This window comes from Malaclemys terrapin, chromosome 6 (genome assembly GCF_027887155.1).
Source record: "Malaclemys terrapin pileata isolate rMalTer1 chromosome 6, rMalTer1.hap1, whole genome shotgun sequence".
NCBI classification, from domain to species: Eukaryota; Metazoa; Chordata; order Testudines; family Emydidae; genus Malaclemys; species Malaclemys terrapin.
Window position 1 is genome coordinate 51,198,020 of NC_071510.1, and position 25,517 is coordinate 51,223,536.

The 25,517-nt window shown below is 40.1% G+C and overlaps 1 protein-coding gene across 2 annotated transcripts in view; it reads left to right on the forward strand.

Moving 5' to 3' along the window:
- SYK (spleen associated tyrosine kinase) overlaps nt 1-25,517 on the forward strand; it is a 76,071-nt gene that overhangs the window by 35,976 nt on the left and 14,578 nt on the right. The window contains exons 4-7 of one of the 2 annotated variants that reach the window (XM_054032601.1): nt 10,145-10,283; nt 11,651-11,732; nt 12,435-12,487; nt 20,114-20,182. In XM_054032601.1, coding sequence (XP_053888576.1) covers nt 10,145-10,283; nt 11,651-11,732; nt 12,435-12,487; nt 20,114-20,182 — 343 coding nt within the window. The remainder of the gene's footprint in view (nt 1-10,144; nt 10,284-11,650; nt 11,733-12,434; nt 12,488-20,113; nt 20,183-25,517) is intronic. The other variant, XM_054032602.1, reaches the window with a different exon arrangement.

Below are 25,517 nucleotides of genomic sequence, written 5' to 3' on the forward strand. Positions count from 1 at the left end.
AAAAAAAAGTAGCTAAGATTGGAGGATTCCTAGTGCTGCTACATGCTCTTCTGCAACTGTCTCTAGAGCTTATTCACCCAAGAAATCTGACAGAGTCCTGACCAACTTTGCACTTTCTACTTTTCCTACTTCTCTTGATTCAGTGTCCAATAAAAGGGTCTGAGTCTGAATAAACACCTAGATCCCTTCAGGAGTATCTCATGGGAGGACTGGTGTTATCAAACCTGAAAAGTTTTCATTGCTATGAAATATGAAGATAATCAGGAAAGAAGAGTTTAAAGGGCTCCCCTTAGTATTGAGGAATGACAGGTGAGAGAAGGCTCTCCTATCCCGTTTAAATTCAGAAAATTATAGATACCACCAGAACTCAAATACTCTGCCCCCAGAACAAGCAGATAAGTGCATAAATAGCTGTGAGTAGTTTGGGTTAGGAATTCTCAAAGGTCATTTTATGCTCCTATCTTTTTGGAAAATGTAATCACATACTTAGGTGCACAGATCCTGCAGGTTTTGTCTTCAGAAGCTGAGTGGAAGAAGATTCTTATGCTCTAGAAAGGAAACAGTCTGTCCAGTGATTTGTTGCTGGAGTAGTTTAGCGCTACTCTGGTTCTTTGTGTGTATTTTGCAGTCAAGGTTCCTGCTTCCCTGATGGACAGAACAGAATTAACCATGGTGAGAAAATTCCCTAGTGAATGAGACCTACTCTCACAGGTCTGCTCTTCTTCTTTACCTTGGGACACTTTGGTCTGATGGCAGAACACTGAGTAGTGCTGGTTCAGAGATGAGGGTTTTTTGAAAGAGTTTGCTGACTGTCCCACAGAGGATTGCACTTGACTTCCCTTGCCTATTCCTGGATTAGCAATACCTTTTCCAGTGAAGTTCTGAATGTGGCTGGATGTGCATTCCTGCTCCTCCCAGAATGTTCTTGTTTTTTTTCCTGGCTGGTTTCCAAAGAGGTCTCTGAATCAAGTTTCTGCAAATCCACCTCAGCCATTTCAAGACAGAGAAATTGATTCTCCTTCCTATATCCAAAAGCTTCTTTGTCCTCTTCTTTTGAGGAGACCTAGGCATTGACCATTGGTTCTTCAGTAGACCCTACCATATATTTTCCAGGTGTTTGTAGAACCCATTCAAAGCTTTAGGAGCCATATCTTTAGAAACTGTAAGTATCTAAGGCCTGGTCTACACTGGGGAGATGGGGGGGCAGGGATCGATCTAAGTTACACAACTTCAGCTACGTGAATAGCGGCGGTTGATTTATCGCGTCTTCATTAGATGCGATAAATCGACCCCAGCTGGATCGAGCGCTCCGGAGCGAAAGTGTAGACATGCCTTGAGAGTGATACATAAGCACATCTTTCTCTTTAGGGAGAATTTTCAGTTACTGTCAATGTAGCTTGCAGAATGGGGGAAGATGTGTCCTGCTCATTTCTTATCTTCAGTTCTGAGGTTTGGGGGAGCGGGAGAGGGTTCCCCTGCATCCTCTACCCCAAGGCAATCCATTTAGTGTCAATTAACCTCTTGTTTTAAATATGTTATGTTGCAATGTCTCTTTGCAGCAGAGATGAGTGAGATCAGAAATTGTACATAAATCATGCTCATAATTTATAAAAAGTTAACAATTTTTTTGAGATTATAACAAGGGAAAGAAGGCTACTAGTGGCTTAAAGATTATTTCCCATTACCTTAAGGCCAGGCCACACAGCTGCATCCAAAATTGTGAAGTCCCACATAAATATAGTGATTTCATGGGCTCAGTGGATAGGAGGTTCTGCCTCTGGAATTTGTAAAGTGACTACCCAGCATCTTCGGTTTTTTTCACATGCACTTTTAGGCTATGTCTACACTAGAGACTTTAGAGTAGCATGGATCTCCCGTGAGCCACTGTAAGGTCTTCCATGTAGTTGCTCTATGCCAACGGGAGAGAGCTCTCTCACTTCGGTATAATTAAACAATCCACAATGAGCAGCGGTAGCTATGTCAGTGTGAGATGCTGTCCCGCCGACATAGTGCTGTCACACTGACAGAAGCACTGGTGTTAATTTATGTTGCTCAGGGGTGTGTGTTTTTCACATCCCTGACTGACAAAAGTGCTAGTGCAGACATAGCCTTAGTTGGCTTTGTCATTCCCTTCTGAAACTTATTGGCCATTAGGTGCTCCAAATGCCATAAGGCCATGCTTACCTTCTTTGCCTCATTGCTTGGGTAGCATCCTCTGTCTATAACTTCTGTTAGTGGATAGGATGGTGGAAGAGAACTATAAGAAACAGAATTACTAGTGAGTAATTTTCTGATGCTTAAGTGATATTTATGTGCAGTAAAATAGTTTCACTAAAAGTGGTAATTTCTGGCAACTTGCTGTGAATTTCTTCTGTGAGGTTCTTCATGATTTGAAACCCTCCCTGACTGACTGATCTGCCTGTTCTAAAAAAGAAACTGAGTTAGGTATGTAATGTGATGTATGTCACTAGAAAACTGCTTCATTACCCCCTCAGCTTCATGCAGATAATTTTTCAGTTCCTAACAGCGTGGCTGGTTGTGTCAGCACTTTGTCCCAGATGCAGAGAGATGTAGTTTCTACTCCTAGATGATGTACTGGCAGGGGGTAGAAGATCAAATCAGGGTTTTTTGTTTTTTTTCCATTTATCGCAGAAATAGTCTTACCAGCTAGCGTTTTCATATTCTCCATTTCAGAACATGGAAACATATGTTTTCTTTGCAATAAAAGAGGTCTGGGAAATGTTACACCCCTATCACCACCCCAACAGGTGGCATTCATTAAATGAGCTGAAGAATAGACTGAAAGTTCATTGAGATATTGTTGTAAAGTACTTGTCAACTTTCTTATTATTTAATTCTTCTCTCTGCAGGGCTCTAAAATGTTATTGAAACTCTATGAATTTTCCAATAAACTCTCTTTTTGGGTGCATAATATTAGAATGTGATTATAAGCAATGATTATTACAAATACAGGTTTGTGCATGGGCACAGTAAAATCCCATTAAGAAGTAAAATAAACATTTGCCAACAATTACAAACCAGCCATATCTAAAATGCCAGTTTTCTCCTGCACTTCAAATGGGAAATAACTATGGTATCTGTTTGTCTATTGCTGCTATTGTTAGTGTTGGCCAGCAGTGCTTAATTAGTGGTTTGGCAGTTCATAGCCCCGATACCTCTGGGCTTTTCGCGTCAGTTATGAATGTGCAAAAATTGCTTGTGCTCCAACACCTAATTAAGCAATGGTAGCCAGTGTACACCTGACTTTGAATTTGTAAATTTAGTTTTATAAGCATGTGTTTAGAAGATGAATTCCTGCAAGACATAAAGGCTAGATCTAGAAATTTAGATGTACAGCTTCAAATCTTGCAGTTTGAAATGAGATATATAGTTTCTAACACATTTATAAACTTTTAAATTCAGCATTAGATACAAACACATACAGCTTCTCTAATTATTTGTAATTACATACAATCGTGTGCATGTTATCAGAAGGTTCACAGCCACATATAGTTTGAATGTAACTTGATCACCCATGTAGAAGTACCAGGAAGGAACCAAAACATAATTTTAATATCACAAGGATGTCTACAGAACCTGTTGAGCTTGCCAAGGCCGAGCAAAGCTAGTCTAGTCCATTAAAGTGACTAATGGCATCCTGTCCAGCATTATTTTATGTGATTTCACACCTGATGACACTAAATGCTTTTCTCATGTACTGGAAAAATTGACGCTGTTTTTTTTAAGTAGGAATCTAGTCTCAGAAGTCTGCTTTTCTTTTTAAATACTGCCTGACCAAACAACATGGTGCCAAATTGTGTAATTCACATCTGCATTATTTTTATTAGCTCTGTATCTATAAATAGGACTGGTAACTGCTGACATAGGCTATCGTGAAAATAAAAATATCTGATACTTTAATTAAGGAACTGGAAAATCCTATCCAACTATTCCGCTGATAAAGATATTACAGGCTCATATTAGTTGTTGACTGTGGGGCAGATTGCTCTCTCTATTCTATGGCCTGGGGTAGGACACACATACACATGAGCATGAAAAGGGGATGAGTAACTACACTATGTGTTTCCTCCTCTCTTCTCACTTTCCACCAGACTTACTGGCAGCCCTTTTTTGGCTACACTTCCATGGGTGTTGGACCCAATGGAAAGTAGGGAGGATGTGTCCCCACCAATATTTAACTGGGGAGGAGGGACTTTCCTCCCCCCAAAAATTACCAGCCCCTTTTAGTGCTAAATATAGCCTTCAAAATGTAAACGGATTGCCAGGATTGGAAGCTGATGTCAGTGATGTTTTTGTCTATAAATTATAGCTTGCTTACAATCCCTGTAATGGCTTCACGTGGTTGTTCTTTAGGGGTCTGCAAAGAACCGCCAAGTACCCCAATATTTTGAGAGGGCCTCTGATCAATTCATAGTTGAGGAGGGCTGCGATTCTTCAAGCATCCTTGAGTTCCACAGCATTCCAAAACCAAGCCTTTTGCCACTAACTTCTTCCAAACTTCCCCAATGGTAGAATGTCATGAATTTTCCACATTATATTTACAACATTTTTTCCTCAAAAGAATTGTTTGTTTTTACAGAGGGGATAATTTGGCTTTGTTTGGAAGTAAAAGGTACTAAGTTAAAATCAAGATTTTATCCAAGAAAATGTTTAAATGAGCCTACAGGATTTACATTTATCCTTGAAACAGCTATCAATTGTCATTTAACCTTACAGTTGTAAGGACCTAAGAAACCCAAGGGACAGACTGAGTGGAAGAATTGAATAAATTCTGTTTTCACTGCACCACTTAATACTTAGTTTTCAGTTGTGAATTCACTGTAATGTGGGTGTTTAAAATATAAATAATATAAAAACCAAAACATTTGGACACCAGTGTGGTTCCACCTATTATTGCTATCTGTGGGAGTTGACTTCAGTAGGAATAGGAGCACACTCTTGTTTCCAGGCATAAACTGTTGCATTTTACTTCTGTGGGTGTATGCAAGTGTTGGGATGGAGGAGCAGGTAGTATTCTACTACTGGTTTCTTTAATAGATCTTGATTAAAAAAAAATTTTTAAATATACAATGCCCACAGAAAACCATTTGGACAAGGGTTTTACTATTGTATCATTTGAACTTCTACATGGGAATCTATTGAAGATTTATAAATGGTGTGGTGCATTGTACAGCACAGTTACAACACACAGTCTAATCAGTTACTTTGTTTTTGCAGTTCTCAAAATTACTAAACAAAAACTTCTGTGTATGCAAAATAATGTAGGTGAACCCCAAATCCAACATGGCAACACTGAAACTGTGTCACCCTGCCACAATGAGAGCTATGCAAAACTTGTTGATTTCACTTATGGAGCCTTTCAGAAAATGTAATTTTCAATTTAGGTAGTTCTCTCTTCGTTAGTTTCACTTTAATTTTTAAGTTTGTTCAAACTCCATGGGCAAAGGAGACACACTAAGTGGTGAAGTTTATTAAGTGCTAAGCAGTATATACTTATCAAGAGTTCCTTAGGATTACCTTAACCTAGAAAACCATGATCAGTTTCACAAGTTACCATTTCAAAACCAAAATGAAATTGTGAAACCTAGCTTCTAAGAACACTTCTCACTGTCTTGCAAAGGCAGCAAGCATTTAGTTTTGAGCTGTGACAACAGGTTTGAAGGCCATCTGAAAGTGTGCAGGCTCTTAATTGCATCATAGTGCTAGCTTCTGCACATCACAATGCTATGTGATATAGTAACAATGGGTGTGATATAATGTTTTGATTTGATTCGTTGAATTCAAATAGGACTTGTTTAAGCTTGTTCATGGGTTGTTCTGAACTGCTTATTCAGCCATATTGCATGCAAAGTTATATTTGTTGGTTAAAATGTAAATGTACAGAACATAAATGATTGGAACACTGACTTGCAGAAAGGGGAAATAGAATAAGATATTTTTTTTCTGAAACCAAAATAGCTTGCCTATCACTTTAAAAGAAACCTGAACCATATTGTTTGTGGTTTTTCTTAACATACAGGTACTTAGCACACTGACTTCCTGTACTGACTGACCAGTCAAGAGCAGCAAGGTTTCTGCTAAAATGGAGAATGACTTGCAGTTTGTTGTCCTGTGTATCGCTCTTAATAATTCAAAGAACTAGAAATACATGCTCAGGGTGGAGGGCATTGTCTCCAAAATAGATATGCAATTTTGCATTCCATTCCATTGCATTTAGACCTCCATTCAGAAAGTAACTTGCACCATATTAGGAAATACAATCTATTATCTCCCAATAACATGGAAAGCAATCGTGTATCCAGTATATTGATCTGCTCTACTGAGGCTGACATTTTACATGTGCAGAGATTATTATTGTTAATGAGTTACCTTCATACATCCTCTCAAGACCAGACATCAACAAGAGAGTAGACTCTGATTCTAGTAAATTTTTTAAGGATCACAGATGTAAAGGAAAATGTTCTGAAGTAGGATACAGCTCTTCCGGGCCCGACATGTGCCTCTTACTTAGTCTCCTGCCCTGGTTCACACTTTGCTGCTTCTACATGAAATGCAGGCAGAGATTAAAAAGAGAATCACAAAACTGTGGCTCAGGCATTTGAGTGTGTGCTGAACAAACTCATCCATATAGATGCCACTGGAAACTTGGTATTTTCTGTCCAGACATGAGGAGGAGAGAAAGGTACTGAGACTCCTACCTGCCAAGAGATGGTGGGTGAGAGGAAAGGAGAGACTCCTTCCATCTTACACGTAGGAGAAGAGGGGGAACAAACACACACATCAGGAACCAGGAAGGGGAAAAAGAATTAAACCCCTTTCCTTCACAGCAGCCAGGAAATGAGGAAAGCATTACAAAGCCCAGTGGAGTTACAGGAACATGACCTAATTGTGTATTAATAAATACAACACCAACAAAAGCATCTCAGTACCATGTCTGGGTTTCATGCCATATATTTACCTCTAAGTTATTTGAGAAACTATTTGCCAATGATTAAGGATAAGATTATGTCACAGAGGTCACAGAACTCATGGATTCTGTGACTTTCAGAGACATCTGTGACATTTTCTGCTTCAGCCCCAGGACGGTGGGGACCCAGTGCTCTTAGCCACCATTGGCTTTGGGGAGACCTGTAGTTCCCAGCGGTCATGGTGGGACCTCGGAGCTGTTAGCTGTAGCGGCCTTGAAAGCCGCTGGACCCATCCTACCCCCACTGGGGTCCTACCCCCACTGGGGCTTGGGCTTCAGTCACCCCCCCCCCATCAGCCCATTATTTTTAGTAAAAGTCACAGACAGGTCACAGGCTTCCATGAATTTTTGTTTATTACCCACAACCTGTCCACGACTTTTACTAAAAATAACTGTGACGAAATCTTAACCATAACAATGATTCGGCTTTTCAGTTCTTTAATACTGTGAACCACCTTTGTGTATATACTGGTAACTCATTTCAATATCATTTAAACTCTGAAAGCTGTTTGATATATAGACCTGGCTGAGAAACAATTTTTCCCGCCCATGAAAAAATTTGAATATCGGGGGTGGGGAGATGGACAACCAAAAAACCCTTTGTCTCGAATTTGGAGAAAAAGGTCAAAACACTGAAATTTTTCACAGGCAAGAGAACCAAAAATGGAATTTTTTGGCATGTTTTCTTGGCTGCCTGACTCCCCTTACAGGCAATTGCCCTGGGAGTTGGGCCACTTGCCTGAGTCGGGCAGCCTGGCCAGCCAAGGATCCTAGGGAGCCTGGCAGTCTGACAAATGGACTGCTAAGAAGCCCAGGAAGGCAGGTGGGTGAGCTGGCAGGAAACCAGGCAGGTTTCAGTCTAAAGTTTAGTCAAAATTGACACATCCCTTCAGAAGGTTTCAATGTAGTTGAAGCTGCATTTTCCAGTGGGAAGACGTTACATCAGAAAACATACGGACCAATTCAGATGACAGCCTCCTACCAGCTGTGTTTGAACCTGGGGCCTCTGGATCTAAAATCAAAAGTCTACTTTTTCTGCTAAAGGACCAGTGTGACAGCATAAAGGCAGTAGCATGCTCAAACCATTTCCTGGGGGCAGCCACTGAAGGGAGACAAACCCATACTGGGCTAATGTGATTACAATGCGCAGTATAGTTTTAAAAGCAGCACTACTGAATGCAGGCATTTCATATATTGTTTTTAGATTTCCTGTTTGGCCAGTATCCTGGCTGAATGTGAATAGTACACATTTTTCTTGCACTACATTCCATGGTCTCCTAGATAAATTTTGATTTTCCTTATCTTACCAATGAAGATAATGGGGAGAGAACATGGATCATCTTCATAACGTAATATTATGTAAAATAAATAAGAATTGCATGTGAATTCCAAACACTTAAGAACACAGAACCAGGATTTGACTTTTTGCCACAGGTCCATTAAGATGAGCACCCTGTCTGGGGCAGTAGCCAGAAAGAGATACTTCAGAGAGAGAAAATAATTGCTTGTGTGCAACAGTGCAATGCTCTATGTATCCACTGCAGACCTTGCACCTTGAAGCATAACATCTAATTTGCTTAACAAATATTAACATAATTAATATGATTAGACTGTTTTGTAAAATCCTGCTACGTTGCTTGAACATGACTTATAGTTAAGGTTAAGATTTTGTCACAGTTACTTTTAATAAAGTCACGGACAGGTCACAGGCAATAAACAAAAAATTCACAGAACCTCCTGACCCATCTGTGACTTTTACTAAAAATTAAGGGGAGTTTTTTGGGGGGGCGGGGGAGACAGCTGAAGCCTGAGCCCCGTTGTGTAGGAGGGGGTCCAGCAACCACCACTATGGCTGAGAGCTCTGGGGCTCCCTCGCCACCCGCAGAAGCAGACAGCTCCGGGGCACTCCTGCCATCCACGGTGGCTCATAGCTCCGGTGTCCCCGTCCCACGGCTGAAGTGGAAAATGTCACAGAGGTCTCAGAAAGTCACAGAATCCATGACCCTCATGACATAATTTTATCCTTACGTATAGTAGTGTGGAAGTAGAGTAGTAAACACCACAAGCTAATTCAATGTTTCTCTTTTTATTTATGCTTATCTTAACCTGCTATTATTTCAGATATCCTCCCCTCCCCCCACACCCAAATCTTTGTATTAGGATATAGGATAAAAGAGTGAAGAATCAGTTTTCACTATATCTACCTGAGGTACCAGAAAGACGTAAATACAACTATCAAAGGGGTAGCCGTGTTAGTCTGGATCTGTAAAAGCAGCAAAGAGTCCTGTGGCATCTTATAGACTAATAGACGTATAGGAGCATGAGCTTTCGTGGGTGAATACGTGGGTCATGCATCCGAAGTGGGGGTATTCACCTACGAAAGTTCATGCTCCTATACGTCTGTTAGTCTATAAGGTGCCACAGGACTCTTTGCTGTAAATATAACTGTTATGTACAAGAGCCCTGTCTCTGACTTCAGCCCTGCAATGCACAAAAGTGCATGCATTCAGAGCCCTTGACTCACTGAGGGCAGGTATACACTAGTGCTTAATTTGATCTAACTTATTTCGCTCAGAGGTGTGAAAAAGACACCCTTGCTGAGCAAGGCAAGTTATAATGACCTAAGTGCTGTCCACACTGGCGTTATGTCGGTGGCAGACACCCGCCCGCTGACATAGCTTCCACCTCTTGTGAGGTGGAGTAATTATGCTGACAGGAAAGCACTCTCCTGTTGCCATAGAGCATCTTCACCAGAAGCGCTACAGCAGCCAGCTGCATTGGTGCAGCTGTGCCGATGTAGCGCTTCTAGTGTAGACCTGCCCATAGTACGCATGTTGTGCAGAACACAGGATTCACAGGATTCTGCTGCTCCGTAGCAAATAGCTCCACATGTTGGAACTTCCTTCCTCTCTCTCTCTCCCTCCCCCCCCCCCCCCCCCAAAGGAAAATGATAAAACAAACTTCAGAAAATGGCATTTTATAAAATTTACACTAAAAGTACATGAGGGTTTTCAAGGGAAGGCCTCAAAAGCTGGGATACAGATTTAGCCCTATTTCTTTTTGGAAAGCTTGTAGAAAATATGTTTTTTTCCCCGCAAAATACAGGTGCTCGCTACTAGTTGAGAATAACCTTTGATATTTCTCTTGTCATTTCAGAATCAGGGAAAGGGACAACAATGGATCCTATGCTCTCTGTCTATTCAGTGAAGGAAAAGTACTGCATTATCGTATTGACAGAGACAAGACAGGAAAGCTCTCTATACCAGATGGAAAAAAGTTTGACACCCTCTGGCAGGTCTGTTAAATTAATCAGTTGGACAACTCTCTTTATGTTTTTATAGCTCCAAATAAGGCAGTTTCTGTTTTACTTTACCATGCATCCGCAATCTTTAGCTAATTGGCTACATAATTCTAACTTAATTTTTAGTGATTTTCATCCTTTGGGGAAAAAGGGGGAAGTATCTTTTATTATAGAAAGCTATGTAAGTGGTACAGTTTTTGATAGTGTGTTGTTGTTTTTTTAAATATGTTGGCTTAATTTAAAAAGTCTCTAGTTATTATTTAAAGAATTGTACATTTCCTTGAATGAAAAGGCATTTTCATTTGTAAAAGCAAGATTAAATAATAGCTCTATGGCATTTCTGTAATGTCCCTTGTGACAAGCAAAAGACAGAACTCTGGTGTGGTAACCACAAAGGGAATAGTTTAGGATGCTAGGCACACACAGTCCTCTTTAGCTCTGTGACTCTCTAGCTGGCAAACTGAGAAATACAGCCTGCCCAGCATTACCAACACTGTCTAAATCCTGGCCCAGATTAAGTAATCATGGAATGGATTGCTGATTATACTGTAGTCTGTAATAAAGATGAGGCACTGCAAGGAATAAATGTGGGTAAATTGAAAACACTAAAGGAAATGTAGCAGATTTCTGCTGCCGCCTATTGTTTAAAATTATATTAACACAAATTGTTATAACTGTATGTGTATAATGTAAGTCTATAGTTGTATATAATAATTGTTAGCCTTTTCCTTAACTATGCATGTCCTTCCTGCTTAATGCAAAGCTGAAAAAATGCTGATTTACTAGTGTTCTCCACTGTTGATGAGGAGAGCTGTATGGGCAAAGGAAATTCTTCCACCACAGACAGATACTGGTGGGAGGCGTGCGCACACACACACACACACACTCCCCACTCTCCCCCCCCCCCCCCCCCAAATGAATATCTGCTATAGGTGCTGTGCACACACAGGTACAATTTAGAAAGATAGGATTGAGAGCAAGTACAATGACTCAGTGTGGTCTCTGAACAGAGCTGCAAATCCTGCCTGCATCCCCTACCCCACCCCACAATAGACAGTAGAATGACTGTGATTCCACAGTCTGTGTACAGGTAAAGTCATCCAAAAATGCAAAGGCCAGTTCTAATAACAATACATGTCTTATTATTAACATCACAGTAGTGTCTACAGGCCCAGCCAAGGCACTGTGCAGGCATACAGTGAGAGGCAGTGCCTGCCCTGAAGCGTGTGGGCATGACAGACACAGAGTAGGACGGGAAGCAGAGGCACAGAAAGGTGAAATGACTTGTCAAGAACACACAGCCGGTATTATTGCCCAATATTACCTTCTGACATTCTCTCTCTTCTTTTTTGTCCTGGTAGTTAGTTGAACATTATTCATACAAACCAGATGGGCTGCAAAGGGTCCTCACAATTCCATGTGCACGACTTGGCTCAGAAAATGGTAAGTTATTCAGATGACTGTAAAACTCTAATGTTCCTGCTAAAGATAAGAAGAGGTGTGTGCATTTTCTTCGTCAGAGGAATAGGAACATGCAGACTATTATAAAGAATTGCTCTGGGTAGTGTGAGAAGGTGTGGGAGGATTCTGTATTATATAGAGCCATATTCTTGCCTCCAATGATTGCTAATCTTGATGGCAATTAGTCCCTTGCTATCCTCAAATATTTTAATTCTTCTTGGGATGGTTTCTCTTTTTCAGGCAGTGAAGTATTGTCTGCAAGCTTTTCAAGGCCAGTAGGCCTGGCAAGTATTCTATCTAGTCCAGAAAGCAGAAAGAAATTCTGGTCCAGGTTCTAAGGCTGGTTTATATAACAACAAGGGATGAAAGTCTCAACAGGTCATAAAAATGGCTTTTTCTTCACTTGAAAATTAGTTCTCATAAGAATACAATATTGTAGCATTGTGATAACTAACATGGTGTTGAACATGACTTATCAATCAGTGTAGCCGGTGATTGCTGTGTTTAATATCTTGTCAATTGGTCATGAATAAAACCTACTGGAACCATAGTATGTAAAATCAGTAGTTAGATAAGAGGCCATCCACCCTGTTTTTTTTTCTGCTGCTATATTCCCCACTCTTGGTAAGAATGGCAGCAATCTGTATGCTTACAAAGTAATTCCTATGTTTGATTCCCTTATAGCTAACATTATTTTTGACACCCGTCCACCTCCACTTCCCGGAATCCATCCTAAGGTAAGAGTAAGCAGTAGCAGCAATGCTTATGGTTAAGAAAAGCAAGTGAGATCCTTAGTATTTCTTAGCATTTTAGGAACTTTAATGAATGCATGCCACTGCAGTAGTGAATTAATTTTCTTATGATTGCTGTATATAGACCAGGAGTCAGCAACCTTTGGCATGTAGCTTGCCAGGGTAAGTACTCTGGCGGGCCGGGCCAGTTTATTTATCCGCTGACATGGCAGGTTCGGCCGATGGCGGCCCCCACCAGCCGTGGTTCGCCATCCCGGGCCAATGGGGGCGGCGGGAAGCGGCGCGGGTGAGGGATGTGCTGGCCGCGGCTTCCTACCACCCCCATTGGCCCAGGACGGCGAACCACGGTCAGTAGTGGCCACAATCGGGCGAACCTGCCACGTCAGCAGTAAATAAACTGGCCCGGCCCGCCAGGGTGCTTACCCTGGCGGGCCGCGTGCCAAACGTTGCCGACCCCTGATATAGACAGTACATGGGAAAAGTACATTACCCCTGTTTTGAAATATTCTAGCTGGCTTATTCCTTTAATCAGTTTTTGCTCAGAGTTATATGCAGCACATAATTCTTTGGGCTTATTTTATAGGCACAAGATTCAAAAATTATGATCTATCATATGCGAAAAGCTACACTAGGGCAATGTTATGGGCCATATCCTGCACTAATTATAAAAGCAGGGGGGAGCTGAGATACTGCATGGTGCATCTTCTGTTTCAGGAATCTGCTGGCTAAAACAGAATCACTTTGCTGAATAAATTATTTCCACAGTTAACACTTGTTGCTGACCTCAGGTTTTTAAAGGCCTGATCCAACATGCGCTGAAATCAGTGGGATTTTTTCCACTGACTTCAATGAGTGTTGGGTTGGGCTATAGCTGACTGGGAGGCTAGAAGCACCCTTGTTCGACCACAGACCATGCACTCTTTAGGATGTGGTTTGCAGACAGAGATGACAGCCAGGCCCATGCGCTGGGCTGTCTGGAAATATTCTTCCCTGCTGGTTCTGCAAAAGATGAAGAGGCAGTAAAAGATTATCTAGACTTTCTTCCTTTTTTCTCATCACTGCTGCAGGGGGCAGGATTTGGCCCCAAACTTGAAATTTTAATTATACGAAGCACAAGAAATTCAGAATTGAGGTTCACACCAAACAGAACTGCCCTGCTTGCCCATATGGACTACAAAAGAGTCTTTAATTACATGATCACCAAACATATGCAATCATATCACTTGTTATATTTTAGGAAAATACATGGATACTTTCAGAGGCACAAATGGCACCTATCTGCCACTAGTTTTTAAAAATATCTAAAATGTGAATCTTGTACTTGTATCACTTACGAATGTTTAGACTCAGATTTAGGATTCCAGTTAAGGAAACATCAGATACAGAAAAACAATACAGGAAGAGTCTGAAATTGTTGCCCTCTAGGGAAACTCTTTCTGGGATAGAATGAGAGAGCCGATGTACCCAAACTAAGACTGTGTTTTAGGCCTACAGGCCCATACCAGCCAGAGCCTGATAAATGGGCAGTAGTTAGGTAGACTGTCCTGGCTCTCCAGGAGTGATGATCAGTTAAAAACTACATGTCACATAGACAGGTGAGTGTACAATACATGAGCCTGTGGTGAAGTGCGTGCTGGTGATAGCATTTAGGTAAACAGCACGGTACCCTATGTTTAGCCTTTTAGTGTTTGATCAGTAGCAACAGAACATGAAAGGCAGTGGTGCCAGAGAGAAAATGTAATATTTAAAATAATGTAATACCTTTGCCAAACAAAGCACAAAATATGACAATAGCATTGCTGCCTGCATGCATGCATGTACCCAGGCTGCGTGAATACTCACACTGGCCTCAGGGACAACTTTGACTTTGTCACACACTAAGGGCCAAGTCGTGGACCAGCTCGCACAATCCAGTTAGAGGAGTGACTGCACCACAGTCATTACTGGAGCCTTGCAGGGTCAGGGGAGATCCATGTAGTAATTTAAAAAAAACAAAATAAACACTTTTTAAACCTGTACGTCTTCACCTTGATCACAAGCTTTGGGTGAAATCCTGGCCCCATTGAAATCAGTGGGAGTTTTGCTATTGACTTCAATGGAGCCAGAACTTCACCCAGTGTTTTTAAAGAAGAAAAATTCCTGGCTCTCAAAAGTGCTGCTTCCCTGCCCTGCCGGCCCAGATTAGCTCTAGTTTTGTGCTGATGGTATGACTGCTCAAGCTAATGACTTTAGCCTGCCATCCATTCCCTTCATCACAAAACACATCCACTTCTTACTGCAATGGTAGATTGTTCAAGTGGCTTTTTCCACAGAGAAATAACCCCAGAAAATACTTTCATGAGAGTAAGAAAGATTTTTGTGAGAATACTGTCCCAATGCGCTATATCATCATACAACATCTGGATTTGGGCCAAGGTTTCAAAAAGTGGCCAGTAGTTTTGGATGCTTGAATTTTTGGGTGCCAACTGAAGACACCTTAATGTGGCCTGATTTTCAGAGAGTAAGAGGCCAGTACTTTCTGAAAATCAGGCCTCTTTGACATATACACCCAAAACCATTAACCATTTTTGAAAATCTTGGTCTTGAGGTTTGGCTCCATACAACATATGTGTAACTAAAATTATATTAAAATGTGAAGTTTAAACATGTCAACGGTACACAAGTCATCTTATTTCCACAACCTTAGTGGAGGCAGAATGTTAAAATTCAGCTTATGCGAGAACAGAAAATACTACCTATATGCTTGCAAGTTTATAAAGGAAAAGTAAACACTTGAAGCTCTATAAAGTGTTAGCTTATAGAAAAAAATGTAGTTCTATTTTTTTATTCTATTAACTGAATAATAGGTTAAATTGACCAATGTTGTGTGATCATGTAATGAAAGAACACAGGCCAAATTCTTCTCTCCGCTTCATCAGTGAAATTACAGTGCAGCTCTAATTCTAGTTTTTTCATTATAATTTAACGTTATTTATATCTCCCTAGTTGTTCATGATTCTTTACATATGAAGATCCTGCAAATGCTTAAAAGTGTGTTTTTACTCATGTGAATAGTCCCATTGAGTTTAAAAGGCCTGTTCACATGAGTAGAATTATACACATTCTTAGTGTTTTCAGGACTGGGGCTCAAAACACTAAAACTTCAAGGGACTTACAGATATAGACCTGAGTCTTCTACCATGGAAGTGAATAGAAATTTTGCTATTGACCTAGTTTTGAGCCCTTTCTTAGACATATGGTAAAACAGCAAGGAGAGTTGGGGAGAACAAAGGGTTCCATGAGATAAGTGTTATGTGCATACCATGTTAGTCCCTTTTCTAAAATGATTGTTGTAAGGAGAATATATTCTCAGTAATATATAATTTATAGACTTTACTGTAATTAACATCTGAGCATTGGTATGCATTAACAGAGATCCTTGTATGTCATTTCTTTGCTTTTTTAATATAAAGGGAAAAAATTGAAAATTACATGGAATCCTATTATCTACAGAGCTCAAAAGGTTTACTTACCATAGTTGAATTCCACATGGGCATCCTTGTGGAGAAACAGTAACTCTTGAACTGTTCAGCTGACCACTTATGCAGCAGTTCTTATATACAGGGCTTAAATTAAAAATTAATTCGAACTGCACAGATAGAAATGCATACTCAGAAGAATAAATAAGTGCAAACACTGATGTAGACCATGTAGAATCCACAGCTAACTATTTATTTTATGCCAATGCACCATTTCCATAGCATGCTAGGTCTGTTCTGAGATCAGAGTTTTCAGAAATCCTGGAGCATTATATCCCTTTAATTTTACAAAGCTGGATAGCAAGGAGCTCCTCCCCTTACCTGCCTTTTCCTTTTTAACTATGGCCACTCCCCTCCTCCCACAGACCAGATTCTTCCTGCCTGCCAACCAGCATACAGCCCAAATCCTTCCTCCTTCCCCACCAGCCAGAGAGCCAACAGGGTCTCCTCACCTAAGCAGATTTCCCTCTGCTTCGCCACCTTCTCTCATGCTCCTTATTCCATATAGTTCTGCCTTCCTCTCCCTGTCCTGCTCCAACAAGCCCCTATCACCTACTTATCTTTGTCCTGGCTCCCTTCTTCCTACCCTACCCTGTTACTGCTGCTTCCCTTAGTCTCTGGTCTCTTTACTCCTCATCTGGCCCCATGTTACTACTAATCCCCTCAATCTTCTTCTTCTCCCCTACTTGCTATTCTGATCCACCTTTATCCCTATGCGTAATCATGCCCCCCATGCCACTAGCCCTTCTCGGTTGCTATCACTTTCCCACTCCTCACTCTGTTCTTGAATTCTCTAGATTCAAAACCCAGCAATGAGGAAGTTACCAAAAGGAGTGGTATCTTTTGTGTGAGAGATGTATTTAATCATGAAGTAGAACGGGGAGATTTGGATCTGAAAATAGCTGGGCAGCCAGTTGAGCTGTAGAAGCAGCTGACATTTTTCTTTCCATGATACTCCTATTTTAAACCTGCAAGCACATTTTTCTTTGGCCCATATCTTTAAATAACAACACTAGCCTCTACTTTGAAAGAGAGAAAGCTACAAAGAATGCAGGACCCAATTTAGCATAAATACCAATGGTGACCTATAAAACACAGAGGAGGTGCTCAGAGCAGGAGATTTAATGTGCTACAAGAGAATATTACATGGAGAGACCCCTATCTAATGCCCACTATTCCACAAAAAACATTCACGGTCAATAGACTCATCTGAATGGAATTCTTCCCAAATACATGCATCAATGACTGCCCTTAACATGACTCTACAGTCAGAGATATCATCCTTTGCTTCTTAGACTTGGCTATTGCCTGAGCTAGACTGATTAGGGGTAGAGTGGGAAAAACTTTTCAGCTGAAACTATTTTCAGCCAAAATAGGCAGATTTGGATCCACCAAAAACACTTAATGAATTTGTGTCCATTTTGCAAATTGTTTCTGTGAAAAAACAAAACAAATCAAAACAAAAAAACTGAAGAAAAGTCTGTTTTGTCAGATGTTTTGTTTTGACATTTTCAAAATTAAATACTTTGGGAAAAAATAAAAAGGAAAAAACTCATTTGATCCAAAATGAAGTTTCATTTTAGATCAAACAAAATGTTTAGTTTGACCCAAAATGATTTTTTTAACTTTTTGACTTGTTGAAAACTTCCAAAAAATTGTTTTCACGTCAACCTGAAAAAATATTTTTATTGCCAGTGAACCAAAAAAAATCTATTATTCAAATATTTCTGATTAAGAAGTCCCAGCTTGTTTTGGAAAAGGCACCCAGAAATAAAGTTGTATGGAATATAAGGAGATAGATAATCAGCGCAGGAAGAAAAGATGGAATAGCCATTGCTGTGTTCACAAGACAAGCCTCTAGTAGTCCCAATATTTCTTAGCTCATGAGAGTGAAGATCACAATTTATGGTTTCAGAGAAGCTACTTGTGTTTATAGTTCACCCTCTGGAGCGTCAATGACTAACAGAGCAGTAGGGTCTCCTGTAACGTTATCACTAGGCCACCAGACAAGATGTCAAAATCCAGTCCCCTCTTCTGCCACACTGAGGTCTCCTTTGCAGTGAAACCAGAGCAGAAAGGGGAGACAGGGTGTTGGAAGGCTGTACAAGAGGTGCATATACAACACAGAGCATGAAGCCCTGCTCATCATCCCCATATATAGCAGTACTCCACCGAAGAGTTGGGCAGGGTACAGACATTTCCTTCCCATCATGTAAAGGGACCCCAAGTAAACTTCTTCAGCCACTGGCTCTACCACCTTGGGGATGATTCCTTCACCCTGAGCATCTTCCCAAAATCAAGGATTTAGGCCAGGAGATGAGTTTAGGATTTGAGCCTGAGATCAGTCACTAACAATACAGAGAAGCAACAAGTCTAGAGCATCCAGATTTCATCAACGGTCATCTGTCCAAGTATTGTTATATTTATATAGTAGTTACCATGCACGAGGCATGTAAGTTCTAGGTCCAAACCTAATTAGTTTTTAAATTTTTATGAGTGCCAGCTTATTTAGACTGATACTGCCATCCTCCTTCAACTTCTACAAAATATTCATCTTAGGATGCATTTTTATGTCTGCAGTACTATCATGTGAGTTAGTTATTATTAGCTCTAAAGCCTTACAAACTGCTGCACAGGCATCGGGTCAAAAGTTAAGGAACGACTGTTACAGGAAAAGGGTGATGAACAGTGCTCACCCTACACAAAAACTCTAAACGCTTTAGAAGATAAATTCATTTGTTGCAGGATAACTAGAAAGTTCCCAAAGGCTTTTGATCCCATATGGAAAGAGAACATTGTCAGATTAAGGAAAATAACTGATTCAATATGCAATTTTTAAAATCTTGGAACTTTGGTATTTCAATCCTAAAATATGTCTCACACCATACAGCACCCATTCCTGAAATCGGAATATGTACATTAGGCCGAGTTTGATGTTTTAAAACAAAGCTGCTTTTTTAGTTGTTTGAAAGCAAATGATCCTTTTAAAAAGAAAGCTTTGGGGAAAATACAGCTGATTGACTCCTCTTTTCAGTCACGTAAAACAGTCTCAGAACTTACTTTTGACGTTGAAGGTTTAGAACTTTTCAAATAATTAATTTGGACATTATTTTGAGTTATCTTATTTAAAAAGAGTCTAAGTGCCATATCAACTGTAAGTTCGTAATTGTTAGGACAACACAATACTATTTCAAAAATTTCAATGTGTGCTCTTTGTCCCTGTTTATTTCTTAGAGAGAGCCATTTAGGGCTAATCGACTCATATAACATACTTGCCGAACAACATATTTGCTTTTGTTTTCAATTAATTTATATAGGCATGACTGCATCTATGGAAATCAAAATCTTGTTTTTTTTATGTTTTGTTTTGTTTTTCAAAATACTGTTTTGAGTTCAATTCAGCTTATGTAGTTATTTTTTAAAAAATAACCATCTTATGTTAATTCTAAAACCAAGGTGTGCTTCAAATTGATAGCTGTATTAACCTGACATTATAGGTGGAGTGTTATCTGCTTCACATTGGTAAATCCTGTTTATTTAGGGAATAAAAATTTCACAATAGTAGTGAAAAAGGTTTACTGTGTGAATGACTGGGAGAAAAGCCTTGTTGTCTTTGATTTATAACTGTAGTCAAATTTGCCTTTTGTATTTCTGCAAAGTATGGTGTATTTTCCAACTTTGGAAATTCTATACAATACTAAGGACTAAATTTTGCTCTACACGCATGGAACCTCACTAAAATTAGTGGGATTGCAAGAGTGTAACTGGAAGCAGAATTTATCTCAACGATGCTAGTCAACATGTAACAGTTGTGTTTTTCTCCTTTATGTTGGGATATAATGATTTCTAAAGGAGAGATTTGGAAGGGGAGGGAGTGATATGGTTTAGGGAAGATCTGTTGGAGATTTCACATGTTACTTTTGCATACTTCTTGCTTCAGCGTAATAATTTAAAAGTATACTTAGAGGCAGAGTAGAGAAAATACCAGGAATGTTTTGGAAGGTTGTTCTTGTAAAAGTACATCTGTTTATAAATTACCGTTAGATATTTTCCTGACACATTTACTGTTCCTCTTTGACATTATGGTTTCTAGACTTGGTCAACAGGTGGAATTATCTCAAGACTCAAATCGTACACCTTTCCAAAGCCTGGCAGCAAAAAGGTGCATAATATAGTCTTTGTAGGTTTTTGAATGAGTGAAAAGACTTACCCACACTTGGCTAACCTCACTTCTTTTCTGGCTTGCTGATACTAAGCATGTGTCTGGCTACTAACAATTTGTTCATGTAGATTTTATAATCTTTTTGCTTCTAATCCTTGTTTTATCTAATCACAAATCATATGCACAAATGTGGTCTTGGTTAATTGAATTAAACCAATGCCTGATCCTTAGCAACGGTAAAAGATTTTTTTTTGTATTTTTAGATAACTTAATTCCTCACATCCAGAAATGTTAGCACTGTTTTCAGTATGCCTGAGATACAATACAAGGAAGATACTTTAAAAAATAATAAATTATACCAGTACAAAATTATATTTCTAATGTAAATAATTACTAGCCATCAGAAAATTGGCTTGCTTTATGTATTAGTGAGTACATTTATGGTCAAATTTTCAAACAACCACTAAAATGCTTCTACAGAACTTATGTGCACAGATCACGTCGTTATGTCTTGGGGTTGATCATGCATTGTGCAAATGCAGTGTTGCAAGAATAAGCACAATAAGTAGGTAGGGGGTGCCGGAGAACTCAATCCTGCATTAAAGAGAATACTCCTACATGGCCAATAAATTATCGTTGCACAGTGATAGGTATAGAGGCAAAGCCTCAAGCACATACCTAATAGCTTCATTGCATATTGAGAATAACACTTATGTCCTTTCTTTCACCCACACCTCACCCTTTTTTTACCCTATGTTCTTGAGAGTAAAGAAGCAGACACAAAAGATGTTTGAGATTTACTCCTGGTCAGTGTGGAGAACTATGCTTAGTGCTTACCTTATTTGTCACGCTGGAGCACAAACATCCTTTGCTCTCTGCTGGGTACCATGTGAGGCCTTGCAGAAGAAGGCCTTGTTGTAAATGCCCCATTTGCATGCACATGTGCTTGTTTGTGTGCACAATACTTATGGACACAGATTTTAAAGCCCATCTGAAAATTTGCCCATGATGTTGTATATGAGGAGTGTAGGTGTGTTTGTTTGGTGTTCTTATTACGCTGTTGTTGGTTAATAAGTTCCTTGGGGTCTGAATTCTTGCCAGGTATAGATGGGAAAAAAGCCATCTTGGTCACTGCTGCTATCTAATCATCTAGTATTAGATGGGCATCAAAGCAGACCCCAGATTATGCACCCACATCACAAAAAACAGCCTCTGTAAGAGAAGTTATAATGTTTCACAAATCTTCCAGTTACTTCCCCAAACTTAACATCCCATAAATCTTCTCCAGATTAAGCCTCAGCAAGCTCACCCTCCCCTAGACTCCATTCTCTGGAAGACACAGACAAGTGTTTGCCTATATGCACTGGATCAGAGGGACCTAGAGGTGGATTGTCAGCATGCTGGCGACACCATTTATCCTCAATATTTGCCACCCACCTCTCATCCACCTCCCCAATAGACTCACATGCACACTGGATCATAGGGGATGTAGAATGGAACTCTGTGGAGAGCACCATCAGGAAATAACAGTAGTTGCTGGACATCACAAGTCTATAAACACTCAGCAACAAAAGACTCTAGCCAACCAACAGCACCCTTATCTGTTTCTTCTTCAGCAAGTCAATACACCTCCTAATCAGTGATATTGCAGGTGGATTACGCTACCATCATTGACTCCTGACCTTCATTCATTTTTAGGTGAATATGAACTATCCTAACCAATGCATTAATAGTGTTTTCATAAGACAAAGTATTATATTATCTTATATTTCATAGAAAAGTCTGTGTCCAGGAATTTAAGAAGGAGATTTTCAAAGGCAAAAATGGGAGTTAGTTGCACCAAACTCCTGTTGGCTTTCAGTGGAAGTTGGACATATAACTCTCATTTCTGCCTTTGAAAATTTCTCCTTGAAAAATTTCCTTCAACATGCAGTCCCTTAAGAGGCTAACGACATTCTTGTTTTGCCACATTTATTCTTTCAGAACTAAACTTCTAGCACCAATGGCTAATACACAACAGTTCAGGATTCCTTCTCACTCCTTCAGAAACAAATGTGTGTGTGGTTGTCAGGCGGGATCTCACCAGTTTACAGATTGACAGCCCAGAATCAAACTACCTTGTGAGATTTGAGCTGAAAATGTGAACTGTTTCAGGGAAATTACAACTCTGTTCAATGTGGCAATATAATACACGTTAAATGCTTTTGGGGAGCATAGAAATTACAGATAGAGAAAACCTCTCCTCTAAACTACCTGCCTTTCAATGCTATTATATATTTACTAGTGTTTTCTCTAGTCTACTGTTAAAAGTTCTAAATGATAGTGCTTCCACTACTTCCCTTGGAAGACTGTTCCCCCAGTGGGATACATCTACTGTGAGACAGCTTTTCCTTCTGGCTAAATTTCCCTTTCTCAGTTTCATGCCATAACTCCTGGTGATCCCAGTAAGAACCAGCATTTGATGGAAGATTATGGAATCCTAGTGGTATGATCAGGAGCGGCGCCAGGGTTTTTGGCGCCCTTGGCGGGGGTCCTTCCGTGCTCCCGGTCGGCGGCGGCAATTCTGCGGTGAGGGGGTCCTTCTGCACTCCCGGTCTTTGGGGCACTTTGGCGGCGGGTCTCGGAGCGAGTGAAGGATCTGCTGCAGAATTGCTGCCGAAGACCCGGAGCGCGGAAGGAGCCCCTGCTGCCAAATTGCCCCCAACGGCGGCAAAATACTGCCCCCCCCCAAATCCTGGCACCCTAGGCGACCGCCTAGGTTGCCTAAATGTAAACGCCGGCCCTGGATATGATCATACATTGATCTAAGACTTCATAAGCTGCCACGTGGCAGCTACAACCATATTAATTACTGTAGTCCAGTCTCTCTCATGTACTTTGTGACAGTGGAAGGTAAATATTGTGGAAAAAATGGAGTAGAATTAAATAATAAGACTTCTGTTGTCTTCAAAAGGTGCAGGACATAGGTCCAAATGTGCAAAGTGAGTGGATCTCATGTGAGTGCTAGTAAAGGCAGCCTTGTCTTGTGACACACATGGATTGCAGAATCACATTTTGAGAGGCTGCTGTGCAGCAAAATAATGTCTGGTGGCTGCAGTATAGCATCATCCCAAATAGTCTGTATTTTTGTGTGGATGTTGTGAAGACAATTGCAGTCCCGGAAAGCAGTTTTTATTATTACGCACATATTTGTAAGGAAAGCCTGATATTTTTAGGAAATGGGAGGTAGCTTTTGAAACCTGATTTGATAGCCATTTAACGTTACATGTCTGAGTACTCAACAATAATGCAGGTTTTAAGATAATGCAAAATTACATCCATGCTCAAAAATTAACATACTGAGCTGGAGGTCAAAGTTTATTTTGACTTCATTAATTAGGAAGATTATTATTTCTCCTTAATTATAGCCAAAGTTTCTAGAATGTGCATTTTAAAAAGTTCAAAAATAGATCATGTTGATTTTATATCTTAATGTCAAACCAAAATGTTTCCTGGTAGCTTCTTCAGTGACTCAAAATTAACAGTTCAAACGTTCCTTTAGAGTCAAGTTTAGACAAAGGAAGTCCAAGTCACCTGCCAAAAAAGAAAATTTAAATCAACTAGTGCCATCTAGTGGGGGCTAAAATGTCTTAGATGTGTCAGGTGCTTGCTTAGCTAGTAAGGTCTGAGTGCTAACCTACTGGATTTGGGGTTATGAATATTAGTAAATGAAAGAGGCAGAATACTTTTATATATAAATTTGGATCAGGTATAAATCAGAATATCTTACTAATGATCAAAATTCAAAAATAATTACTTTTTGATCTTTCATAACTTTACCTCTTTATGATTTAGGCTCCTGATTTGTATTACTATCAAGTATGTAATTGGCTCATAGTTTCAATCAGCAAATTCCAGTCCACTAGAAATTCTGAGCTTGTCATTTTTAAGCCCTTTCCCCATTTATATCACATTTCTCCTGAGCTTCTGTTTGAGAAAAAAAATTGTGCATAAAATCTTTGCTCATCTAAAAAGCAAAGAGGTCTGCTGAATTTAGCAGCAGCAATAACTCCCTGTTATGCAAGCACAGTAATTGTACAAGCTCTAGAGAACATTCAGCCAATCATGAAAAGAAATAAAATGAGAATGTCATGCTGCATTGGTTATCTGGGACCTTCAGCTATGGCAAAAGGGCTTTACTTAATCATGACTACAGAAAAGGTTTCCTGCATAGGCTTTTAAAGTAAGCATCAGGGAACATTTCAAGGCATTGGGTTCACAACTTCCCATGCTTAGCACAATCGTACAAATCCAAGTACTTTTGGTGTAGTACTGGGCACCCTCAACTCCCACTGAACAACTTCCAACTGTAAGTTATGGGCATGTGGCAATGGCAACCTCGCCCAAGGTAGTCTGCAACCCATGGTCCCCAGACAATTTGGCCGGACCCATACATCTTTGGATATAAATGAGGGTTATTTGCTGTGCTAAGTAACAATTTCTAGTGTAAACAGGACAAAGGGAGCTATTTTTTACAATGCCATTGTTTCTCTGAAATTGAAGAGCCCACCTCTGCTATGCATTTCAGAACTCCTCGCTTCCAACTTTGCTGCAAATGCTGCACTGCCAAAAGAAGAAACATCCTTCACAAGCAGCCTCTCAACTTTTCTGGGCATTCGCCCCCTTTTCTCCATCCTTCTCTTCCATGCCTCTTTTGACTGGATCATATATAGCCCGTTGTAACTGACAGTAAAAGGAATACTAGAAGAAATTAGGACTGACCTTCTATGCTCTGACACTCTGTCCCTAAATCAACCAAACAGCCTTTCTCCAATCTTTCTCTTCACCATTCCCCCAGATCTCCCATTTCTCATCTGTAGCCTCATCATTTTTTTTTTAACCTTCCTTTCAATCTCTTTTCTTCCCCCTTGGTCACATTTCATTTCTTCCTCCTGGCTTCCCCATCTTCCTTCTTCCTAGCCTTCCAGCCCCCATCTCCCTTCCTCTTCTCCCCTAAAAATGGGGGATGCTGCTTTCCCTCAAGGCCAGTCTCCTCCCTTAGCTCATGCTCCCATGGATGGGGTCCTAGAGCACAATCTTTTAAGTGAACAGTTGAAATGAGAGACCAGTAAATCATATTCTATTTACTTTTTAATTTTGTCCCTCTTTTCTCTTTGTGGAATGTCTAATATTAACTCTCTCCTTTTGCTTTGCTGAATTTGTTGTCAGGATGCTTTTAGTAAAACTCTATGACCTAGATAAAAACGTGACCCCATAAAGTGAAGTGACATATGCCAAGGAAACATAGGCCTTAATTCCTGGGTCTGGAAGGGCTCGCTCACCCTAGGACCCAAAG